Source organism: Oncorhynchus keta, unplaced genomic scaffold (assembly GCF_023373465.1).
Source record: "Oncorhynchus keta strain PuntledgeMale-10-30-2019 unplaced genomic scaffold, Oket_V2 Un_contig_16448_pilon_pilon, whole genome shotgun sequence".
Taxonomy (NCBI): domain Eukaryota; kingdom Metazoa; phylum Chordata; class Actinopteri; order Salmoniformes; family Salmonidae; genus Oncorhynchus; species Oncorhynchus keta.
This window is the reverse complement of record NW_026279921.1, coordinates 87,501-99,613: the sequence shown is the minus strand read 5'-3', so window position 1 is coordinate 99,613 and position 12,113 is coordinate 87,501. Positions and strand designations below refer to the sequence as shown.

Sequence of the window (12,113 nt, the reverse complement as noted above, 5' to 3'; positions counted from 1 at the left end):
TCAGGCAGTCAGGCAGTCAGGCAGTCAGTCAGTCAGGCAGTCAGGCAGTCAGGCAGTCAGTCAGGCAGTCAGGCAGTCAGGCAGCCAGTCAGTCAGTCAGGCAGTCAGTCAGGCAGTCAGTCAGGCAGTCAGTCAGGCAGTCAGGCAGTCAGGCAGTCAGGCAGTCAGTCAGGCAGTCAGGCAGTCAGGCAGTCAGCCAGTCAGTCAGGCAGTCAGGCAGTCAGGCAGTCAGTCAGTCAGTCAGGGCAGTCAGGCAGTCAGGCAGTCAGTCAGGCAGCCAGTCAGGCAGCCAGTCAGTCAGTCAGGCAGTCAGTCAGTCAGTCAGGCAGTCAGGCAGTCAGCCAGTCAGTCTTTAATGTGGCTGTACTGCGGTCCTGAGGCCCTTCAGTCTTTAATGTGGCTGTACTGCGGTCCTGAGGCCCTTCAGTCTTTAATGTGGCTGTACTGGGGTCCTGTATCCCTTCAGTCTTTAATGTGGCTGTACTGGGGTCCTGTATCCCTTCAGTCTTTATTGTGGCTGTACTGCGGTCCTGAGGCCCTTCAGTCTTTAATGCGGCTGTACTGCGGTCCTGAGGCCCTTCAGTCTTTAATGTGGCTGTACTGCGGTCCTGAGGCCCTTCAGTCTTTAATGTGGCTGTACTGCGGTCCTGAGGCCCTTCAGTCTTTAATGTGGCTGTACTGGGGTCCTGTATCCCTTCAGTCTTTAATGTGGCTGTACTGCGGTCCTGAGGCCCTTCAGTCTTTAATGTGGCTATACTGCGGTCCTGAGGCCCTTCAGTCTTTAATGTGGCTGTACTGCGGTCCTGAGGCCCTCCCCCTGTCTCTCCTCCTGGTGTCCCCCAACACTCTCAGGGGGGAGAAACTATGGCTCTTATCCAAGAAAAGGAAATAAAGTTGACTAAATATTGTGTAGCTCATCCAGCACTGTTGTACAGCTCTCTTCTCATTTCCTGTTTCTCCAACTGTGCACAACTAAATCTCCAAAAAAAACTTCATATTCTGACCTCTTATTCCACAGAACACATCTCTAGTAGAGGAGGAGGAGTTTACAGGGAAGAGGAGGAGTTTATAGGAAAGAGGAGGAAGAGGAAGAGGAGTTTACAGGGAAGAGGAAGTAGAGGAGGAGGAGTTTACAGGGAAGGGGAGGAGGAGTTTACAGGGAAGAGGAGCTCTGGCTGTAGTGCCGTAGCATCAGTCTGTCATATTTCCCCGGGGGACAGGGCTCACCCAGGGCAGACTCTGAGGCCAGGGAGGGGGGCGTGGCGCCAGGCGACTCCAGGGAGGAGTCTCTAAACGGGGAAGGAGGGGCCAGAGCAGCCAGCTCCTCCAGCAGCTCTGTGGTTCTCACCGCTGCAGTACCACACACCCCGCCCCCAGGACCATAGACCACACCGACCGACCCGCCTACCCGGGGGTTGCCATGGTTAGAGGCGGCGATGGCTGCTACTTCAGCGTAGGTGGTGACTGTGGTATTTGGCTGTCGGGTGCGGGGTAGGATGTAGGGAGGAGGGCATGGGGTGGGGGTGAGGCCTGGACCCGGAGGAGGGGGGTCAGCTCCCTCCGGTGGCGACCCAGGGAGCATCATGTTGTTGAGCTGGCTGATATTGGCGGTGAAACGGTTCACCACACAGCTAATCTGATCCATGATGTTCGAGCCCCGGGGCTGACTGCCCACTGTGCCAACACCAATACCCCTGTCACCTATACCCATGTCTAAATCACCCACACCAGTATTACCAACCCCACCAACACCCCCAACATCACCTATGCCCCCCATACCTACACCCCTACCACCACCACCAACATCACCTATGCCCCCCATACCTACACCCCTACCACCACCAACCCCACCAACACCCCCAACATCACCTATGCCCCCATACCTACACCCCTACCAACACCCCCAACATCACCTATGCCCCCCATACCTACACCCCTACCACCACCAACCCCACCAACACCCCCAACATCACCTATGCCCCCCATACCTACACCCCTACCACCACCACCAACATCACCTATGCCCCCCATACCTACACCCCTACCACCACCACCAACATCACCTATGCCCCCCATACCTACACCCCTACCACCACCCCCCATATTGCCCACCCCACCATACACCCTTGTCTGAGGCCTCTCTGTCATGTAGGATGGCAGAGCCCTGATCTCCCCTCCGTCCTGGGACCCCTGAGCCCCCCGGGGGGGACATGGGTGGTAGGTTCCAGTGTGAGGCGACGGAGGGCAAGGGTGGAAGCCTCCCACCCTTTGGCTGACGGTGGGCAGGGCTAGTGGGGAGGGTGAGGAGGGACAGCGGCGGTATGCTCCAACATGAGGCGAGGGAGGGCAGGGGTAGGTTCCAGGGGGGTAATGCTGTGCCCCCTGAGGTTCGTCATAGACCCCCCTGTCCCCAAGTTGGGGCGTGGCGGGGGCGAGGTCGGGGGTGCCCGCCCCCTTAGAGAAGGGCTTAATGATGGCTGTCTGGTTGACCTCCTCCTTCTTCTTGATGTGGATAGAGATCCTCTTCCACAGGTTGGGTCTGTAGCCGCTGCGCTCATTCTGAGACCACGACACCGACTTGCCGTTGGAGCTGGGAGGGGGATGACATAGTACAACAGGGTTTAAAACCTAACTGACCTCTAACCTCTAACCCCTAACCTTACTGACTTGCCGTTGGAGCTGGGAGGGGGATGACATAGTACAACAGGGTTTAATACCTAACTGACCTCTAACCTCTAACCCCTAACCTTACTGACTTGCCGTTGGAGCTGGGAGGGGGATGACATAGTACAACAGGGTTTAAAACCTAACTGACCTCTAACCTCTAACCCCTAACCTTACTAAATTACCGTTGGAGCTGGGAGGGGGATGACATAGTACAACAGGGTTTAAAACCTAACTGACCTCTAACCTCTAACCCCTAACCTTACTAAATTACCGTTGGAGCTGGGAGGGGGATGACATAGTACAACAGGGTTTAATACCTAACTGACCTCTAACCTCTAACCCCTAACCTTACTGACTTACCGTTGGAGCTGGGAGGGGGATGACATAGTACAACAGGGTTTAATACCTAACTGACCTCTAACCTCTAACCCCTAACCTTACTGACTTGCCGTTGGAGCTGGGAGGGGGATGACATAGTACAACAGGGTTTAATACCTAACTGACCTCTAACCTCTAACCCCTAACCTTACTGACTTACCGTTGGAGCTGGGAGGGGGATGACATAGTACAACAGGGTTTAATACCTAACTGACCTCTAACCTCTAACCCCTAACCTTACTGACTTGCTGTTGGAGCTGGGAGGGGGATGACATAGTACAACAGGGTTTAATACCTAACTGACCTCTAACCTCTAACCCCTAACCTCGCTGACTTACCGTTGGAGCTGGGAGGGGGATGACATAGTACAACAGGGTTTAATACCTAACTGACCTCTAACCTCTAACCCCTAACCTTACTGACTTGCCGTTGGAGCTGGGAGGGGGATGACATAGTACAACAGGGTTTAATACCTAACTGACCTCTAACCTCTAACCCCTAACCTCACTGACTTACCGTTGGAGCTGGGAGGGGGATGACATAGTACAACAGGGTTTAATACCTAACTGACCTCTAACCTCTAACCCCTAACCTTACTGACTTGCCGTTGGAGCTGGGAGGGGGATGACATAGTACAACAGGGTTTAATACCTAACTGACCTCTAACCTCTAACCCCTAACCTCACTGACTTGCCGTTGGAGCTGGGAGGGGGATGACATAGTACAACAGGGTTTAATACCTAACTGACCTCTAACCTCTAACCCCTAACCTCACTGACTTACCGTTGGAGCTGGGAGGGGGATGACATAGTACAACAGGGTTTAATACCTAACTGACCTCTAACCTCTAACCCCTAACCTTACTGACTTGCCGTTGGAGCTGGGAGGGGGATGACATAGTACAACAGGGTTTAATACCTAACTGACCTCTAACCTCTAACCCCTAACCTCACTGACTTACCGTTGGAGCTGGGAGGGGGATGACATAATACAACAGGGTTTAATATTTGACCGCTAACCCCTGACCTCTAACCCCTGACCTCTTCGCCGTGCTGACTTCTTGTTGGAGCTGCAGGGAGAACTAGAGGGTGAACTGAGATGGTAGTGTCTGTATGCATCTTGAAAGGTCATTTTTTGGGAACTGTTTTACTCTGACCTTTAACCCCTAAATCCTAACTGACTCCAGTACCTGATATACTCTGACCTCTAACCCCTAAATCCTAACTGACCCCAGTACCTGATATACTCTGACCTCTAACCCCTAAATCCTAACTGACTTCAGTACCTGATATACTCTGACCTCTAACCCCTAAATCATAACTGACTCCAGTACCTGATATACTCTGATCTCTAACCCCTAAATCCTAACTGACTTCAGTACCTGATATACTCTGACCTCTAACCCCTAAATCCTAACTGACGCCAGTACCTGAAATACTCTGATCTCTAACCCCTAAATCCTAACTGACTCCAGTACCTGAAATACTCTGATCTCTAACCCCTAAATCCTAACTGACTCCAGTACCTGAAATACTCTGACCTCTAACCCCTAAATCCTAACTGACTTCAGTACCTGACACAGTCCCGCCCAGATCCAGATGCCATCTGAACAGGCCCGCCATGCTCTTTGACTTGGCTACTAACCTCTAACCCCTGACCCTTACGGTACCTGAGGTTTTCTTCAGACCCCTTCCTTCTGAAGAGTCCAGCCATGGTCTTGGGTTTGGCAGCATTAGCGGCTGTCTTGGCATCCCCTACATGCATACGGACCTGGGTAGAAGTGGTGAAGGCACTCCGTACGTTCTTCTCCGGCTTTGCCAGCATGATGTATACCTGGGGAAGACACACACACAGAGAGAGAGATAAAAAGTAATCACATCATTCATCAGCAGTAATAATTCTGTGTATGTTTTTTAATATGTGTAAATGCTGTCTAAGTATGTATAAATGCTGTCTAAGTGTGTGTGAATGCTGTCTAAGTGTGTGTAAATGCTGATTAAGTGTGTGTGAATGCTGTCTAAGTGTGTGTGAATGCTGTCTAAGTGTGTGTGAATGCTGTCTAAGTGTGTGTGATTGCTGTCCAAGTGTGCGTAAATGCTGTCTAAGTGTGTGTGAATGCTGTCTAAATGTGTATAAATGCTGTCTAAGTGTGTGTAAATGCTGTCTAATGTGTGTGTGAATGCTGTCTAAGTGTGTGTGACTGCTGTCTAAGTGTGTGTAAATGCTGTCTACGTGTGTGTAAATGCTGTCTAAGTATGTGTGAATGCTGTCTAAGTGTGTATAAATGCTGTCTAAGTGTGTGTGAATGCTGTCTAAGTGTGTGTAAATGCTGTCTAAGTGTGTGTAAATGCTGTCTAATGTTTGTAAAACGCTGTCTAAGTATGTGTAAATGCTGTCTAAGTGTGTGTGAATGCTGTCTAAGTGTGTGTGAATACTGTCTAAGTGTGTGTGAATGCTGTCCAAGTGTGTGTGAATGCTGTCTACGTGTGTGTGAATGCTGTCCAAGTGTGTGTGAATGCTGTCCAAGTGTGTGTGAATGCTGTCTACGTGTGTGTGAATGCTGTTTAAATCTGTGTCCGAATACCCATACCAACATACTGTATACTACATACTGAATGAGTACCTATACTAACATAGTTTATACAACATATTAACATTACTGTGCAGCCGTATTCATTGATCTGGCCAAGGCTTTCGACTCTGTCAACCACCACATCCTCATCGGCAGACTCGACAGCCTTGGTTTCTCAAATGATTGCCTCGCCTGGTTCACCAACTACTTCTCTGATAGAGTTCAGTGTGTCAAATCGGAGGGTCTGCTGTCCGGACCTCTGGCAGTCTCTATGGGGGTGCCACAGGGTTCAATTCTTGGACCGACTCTCTTCTCTGTATACATCAATGAGGTCGCTCTTGCTGCTGGTGAGTCCCTGATCCACCTCTACGCAGACGACACCATTCTGTATACTTCTGGCCCTTCTTTGGACACTGTGTTAACTAACCTCCAGGCAAGCTTCAATGCCATACAACTCTCCTTCCGTGGCCTCCAACTGCTCTTAAATACAAGTAAAACTAAATGCATGCTCTTCAACCGATCGCTACCTGCACCTACCCGCCTGTCCAACATCACTACTCTGGACGGCTCTGACTTAGAATACGTGGACAACTACAAATACTTAGGTGTCTGGTTAGACTGTAAACTCTCCTTCCAGACCCATATCAAACATCTCCAATCCAAAGTTAAATCTAGAATTGGCTTCCTATTTCGCAACAAAGCATCCTTCACTCATGCTGCCAAACATACCCTTGTAAAACTGACCATCCTACCAATCCTCGACTTTGGCGATGTCATTTACAAAATAGCCTTCAATACCCTACTCAACAAATTGGATGCAGTCTATCACAGTGCAATCCGTTTTGTCACCAAAGCCCCATATACTACCCACCATTGCGACCTGTACGCTCTCGTTGGCTGGCCCTCGCTTCATACTCGTCGCCAAACCCACTGGCTCCATGTCATCTACAAGACCCTTCTAGGTAAAGTCCCCCCTTATCTCAGCTCGCTGGTCACCATAGCATCTCCCACCTGTAGCACACGCTCCAGCAGGTATATCTCTAGTCACCCCCAAAACCAATTCTTTCTTTGGCCGCCTCTCCTTCCAGTTCTCTGCTGCCAATGACTGGAACGAACTACAAAAATCTCTGAAACTGGAAACACTTATCTCCCTCACTAGCTTTAAGCACCAACTGTCAGAGCATCTTACAGATTACTGCTCCTGTACATAGCCCACCTATAATTTAGCCCAAACAACTACCTCTTTCCCAACTGTATTTAATTAATTTATTTATTTTGCTCCTTTGCACCCCATTATTTTTATTTCTACTTTGCACATTCTACCATTGCCAAACTACCATTCCAGTGTTTTACTTGCTATATTGTATTTACTTTGCCCCCATGGCCTTTTTTGCCTTTACCTCCCTTCTCACCTAATTTGCTCACATTGTATATAGACTTGTTTATACTGTAATATTGACTGTATGTTTGTTTTACTCCATGTGTAACTCTGTGTCGTTGTATCTGTCGAACTGCTTTGCTTTATCTTGGCCAGGTCGCAATTGTAAATGAGAACTTGTTCTCAACTTGCCTACCTGGTTAAATAAAGGTGAAATAAAAAAATTAAAAATATATACTATTAATTCATTTTAGTATACTGTATCTGAACGGTATCCTTTCAGTTGAGCGTACCAGCGCTTCACCTGTCTACCTGAAGTTGATGTTGTTGCTATGCAACCTCATTTTACGATTTTGGGTGTGTTCGTAAATTCAATCTGGAGTGCCAGAGTGCGCTCTGGGCTTTGGTAAATCCAGATGTTGTCAGATTGTTCGTTTGTAAGCGTTTCACTCTTGGAGCGCATCAATATTATTACGCTTTTTTTTTGCCAACTTTAACTGAGCATTTGTAAATTCATTAGTTATTCTGCACTCTGGCACAATCAGACATGTTGGCTCTGAAATCAGAGTAGCCAGAATTATCGATGTCCATTGGGAACGCACACCAACTTAGGTAAGAATGAGGTGAATAACCAAGTCAATAAACGTTGGGTAGTTAGTTAGATAGCATATAGTTAATATACTGGCAAGTTCAATGTATTAGAAGCCAACTAACATTAGGTAGCTAGCTAACATACCAGTACAGCTGTAATGAGATGCTCTGCGGTTTGTAAGGATAGCGTAGCTAGCTAACATACCAGTACAGCTGTAATGAGATGCTCTGCGGTTTGTAAGGATAGCGTAGCTAGCTAACATACCAGTACAGCTGTAATGAGATGCTCTGCGGTTTGTAAGGATAGCATAACTAATAAATTATCGCCAATATGACAGTAACTAACATAAAATGCAGTTACATTGCAGCTGTAAAAGCGCATCGTGGTCGGCGTACGTTAATTTATTTATATAAATGTCTAACAAAGTACAGCTGTAATGAGATGCTCCGTGCGGTTTGTAAATAACAAAAGCCTGCCTAAGTATAATAATAATAATAATAATATATGCCATTTAGCTGAGCTTTTAACATACCAGTACAGCTGTAATTCAGAGATGCTCTGTATGATTCAGAGACAACGTAGACAGCTTGTAAGAGACAACGATAGACAGCTGCCTAAGCTGATTCAGAGACAACGATAGACAGCTACCAGTAGACAGCTGCCTAATGAGATGCAGCTGCCTAAGTATGATTCAGGACAACGATTTGTATGATTCAGGACAACGATAGACAGCTGCTAAGTATGATTCAGAGACAACGATAGACAGCTGCCTAAGTATGATTCAGCTGTAATTCAGAGATGCTCTGCCTAAGTTTGATTCAGAGAGGACAGCTGCCTAAGTATGATTCAGCAACGATAGCAGCTAAGTATGACCAGTACAGCTGTAATGAGATGCTCAGCTGCGGTTTGATTCAGAGGATACAGCTGCCTAAGTATGATTCAGCAACGATAGACATGCCAAGTATGATTCAGCTGTAGCTGAGATGCTCTGCCTAAGTATGATTTGTAACGATAGACAGCTGCCTAGATTCAGAGACAACGATAGACAGCTGCCTAAGTATGATTCAGAGACAACGATAGACAGCTGCCTAAGTATGATTCAGAGACAACGATAGACAGCTGCCTAAGTATGATTCAGAGACAACGATAGACAGCTGCCTAAGTATGATTCAGAGACAACGATAGACAGCTGCCTAAGTATGATTCAGAGACAACGATAGACAGCTGTAATTGATTTCAAAATGCATTAGAGACAACGATTGCCTAAGTATGATTCAGAGACATTGCTCAACATTTTCTGATTCAGAGACATTGCCTGTATGATTCAGAGACAACGATCAGCTGCCTGTATGATTCAGAAGATGACAGCTGCAAATGATTCAGCAAATTGCCTAAGTCAGAGACAACGATAGACAGCTGCCTAAGTATGATTCATAGACAGCTGCCTAAATGATTCAGAGACAACGATAACAGCTGCCTAAGTATGATTCCCAATCAGAGACAACGATAGACAGCTGCCTAAGCTCAACAAAAGTATGATTCCCAATCAGAGACAACGATAGACAGCTTAAGTGTGATTCAGAGACAACGATAGACAGCTGCCTAAGTATGATTCAGAGACAACGATAGACAGCTGCCTAAGTATGATTCAGAGACAAATAGACAGCTGCCTAAGTATGATTCAGAGACAACGATAGACAGCTGCCTAAGTATGATTCAGAGACAACGATAGACAGCTGCCTAAGTATGATTCCCAATCAGAGACAACGATAGACAGCTGCCTAAGTATGATTCCCAATCAGAGACAACGATAGACAGCTGCCTAAGTATGATTCCCAATCAGAGACAACGATAGACAGCTGCCTAAGTATGATTCCCAATCAGAGACAACGATAGACAGCTGCCTAAGTATGATTCCCAATCAGAGACAACGATAGACAGCTGCCTAAGTATGATTCCCAATCAGAGACAACGATAGACAGCTGCCTAAGTATGATTCCCAATCGGAGACAACGATAGACAGCTGCCTAAGTATGATTCTCAATCGGAGACAACGATAGACAGCTGCCTAAGTATGATTCTCAGGAGACAACGATAGACAGCTGCCTAAGTATGATTCTCAATCGGAGACAACGATAGACAGCTGCCTAAGTATGATTCCCAATCGGAGACAATGATAGACAGCTGCCTAAGTATGATTCTCAATCGGAGACAACGATAGACAGCTGCCTAAGTATGATTCTCAATCGAGACAACGATAGACAGCTGCCTAAGTATGATTCCCAATCAGAGACAACGATAGACAGCTGCCTAAGTATGATTCCCAATCAGAGACAACGATAGACAGCTGCCTAAGTATGATTCCCAATCAGAGACAACGATAGACAGCTGCCTAAGTATGATTCCCAATCGGAAACAACGATAGACAGCTGCCTAAGTATGATTCTCAATCGGAGACAACGATAGACAGCTGCCTAAGTATGATTCTCAATCGGAGACAACGATAGACAGCTGCCTAAGTATGATTCTTAATCGGAGACAACGATAGACAGCTGCCTAAGTATGATTCCCAATCGGAGACAACGATAGACAGCTGCCTAAGTATGATTCTCAATCGGAGACAACGATAGACAGCTGCCTAAGTATGATTCTCAATCAGAGACAACGATAGACAGCTGCCTAAGTATGATTCCCAATCAGAGACAACGATAGACAGCTGCCTAAGTATGATTCCCAATCAGAGACAACGATAGACAGCTGCCTAAGTATGATTCCCAATCAGAGACAACGATAGACAGCTGCCTAAGTATGATTCCCAATCAGAGACAACGATAGACAGCTGCCTAAGTATGATTCCCAATCAGAGACAACGATAGACAGCTGCCTAAGTATGATTCCCAATCAGAGACAACGATAGACAGCTGTCCCTGATTGAGAACCCTACCCGGCCAAAACATAGAAACACAAAGCATAGAAATCACACGATAGAATGCCCACCCAAATCACACCCTGACCAAACCAAGTAGAGACATAAAAAGGCTCTCTAAGATCAGGACAATTTGCCATAATTAGTTAAAGCAATTCATTAGTATCCGCTCCACATTGCTGCATATTTTCTGCCATTTTCTTTAAATCTGAAAATGTTGCGAAGCCACGGCCATTTTCTGAAGAACTGCATTATGGGCCCTAAAAGCATGGAAATAGTGTCCTCTGCGTATACTTCGTATTTTTGACTAATTATGTACAACATCCGGGAACTTTTTGGCATACTACAGATTTTTTACAATGACTACTAATTTCAGTACCTTGATGTCATTTTTCAAAACTCTAGACACAAAACTCACAACCAATGATGAAAATGCACATTTTTTCAAAACTCTTAACACTTTTTCCAATTGCTTGGATACAATACACATAAAGCTAAGATCATTTATTTATTAACCTAAAATCACCTGTTCAAAATGGCACAACTTAACATCAAAGATTTACCATTTCAAAATGTAATTCGTATTCGTTTCATTACAATGATCTAACTATCAACTGATACCACTGCTCAATATGATAAGTAACTGTTGCGTTACTCTTAATGCATAGTTTTATGGAAACTGACTAACAATATTCCATGTTTAGATCATGAAAGTTCCAGGATAACGAGATTCATTGACACCAATTACCGTGCAACATGAACCAATTGGACGACATTATCTATGGATGTCATGTTTCATCATCATTCTTTATCAGACACTGTTTCTATGGTCCCATGTACCACTTTTCCAGACCGTGTTTTCAGATTTGACATTACTGTCCACTTTATTAGGTACACCTATCTAGTATTGGGTAGGACCCCCTTTTGCCTCCACAACAGCCTGAATTATTCACGTTGATGGAATCACCATCTGTGGCATCAACAATCAGACCACGGTAAATGTCTTGTTAACCAACTATAGTTTTGGCAAGTCAGTTAGGACATCTACTTTGTGCATGACACAAGTAATTTCTCCAGTAATTGTTTACAGACAGATTATTTCACTTATAATTCACTGTATCACAATTCAGAAGTTTACATACACTAAGTTGACTGTGCCTTTAAACAGCTTGAAACATTCCAGAAAATGATGTCATGGCTTTAGAAGCTTCTGATAGGCTAATTGACATAATTTGAGTCAATTGGAGGTGTTTCTGTGGATGTATTTCAAGGCCTACCTTCTAACTCAGTGCCTCTTTGCTTGACATCATGGGGAAATCAAAAGAAATTAGCCAAGACCTCAGAAAGAAAATTGTAGACCTCCACAAGTCTGGTTCATCCTTGGGAGCAATTTCCAAATGCCTGAAGGTACCACATTCACCTGTACAAACAATAGTACGCAAGTATAAACACCATGGGACCACGCAGCCGTCATACCACTCAGGAAGGAGACGTGTTTTGTCTCCTAGGGATGAACGTACTTTGGTGTGAAAAGTGCAAATCAATCCCAGAATAACAGCAAAGGACCTTGTGAAGATGCTGGAGGAAACAGGTACAAAAG

At 45.9% G+C, this 12,113-nt stretch overlaps 1 protein-coding gene and 1 pseudogene across 1 annotated transcript; both read right to left on the bottom strand.

The window, feature by feature from the left end:
• Window positions 1-252: 252 nt before the first annotated feature.
• LOC127919357 (metabotropic glutamate receptor 5-like) lies at window positions 253-1,803 on the bottom strand. The gene has a single exon (XM_052502870.1). It carries the CDS (start codon window positions 1,775-1,777, stop codon window positions 1,154-1,156), a length of 624 nt encoding a protein of 207 aa, XP_052358830.1. The 5' UTR covers window positions 1,778-1,803; the 3' UTR covers window positions 253-1,153.
• A 66-nt stretch (window positions 1,804-1,869) lies between these two features.
• The window catches only part of LOC127919359 (metabotropic glutamate receptor 5-like), a 91,633-nt pseudogene continuing 81,389 nt past the window's right edge, over window positions 1,870-12,113 (bottom strand).

What these genes read in the sequence shown, in the direction of transcription:
- LOC127919357 (XM_052502870.1), bottom strand. Translation starts at nt 1,777, where the DNA reads ATGGGGGGCATAGGTGATGTTGGGGGTGTTGGTGGGGTTGGTAATACT.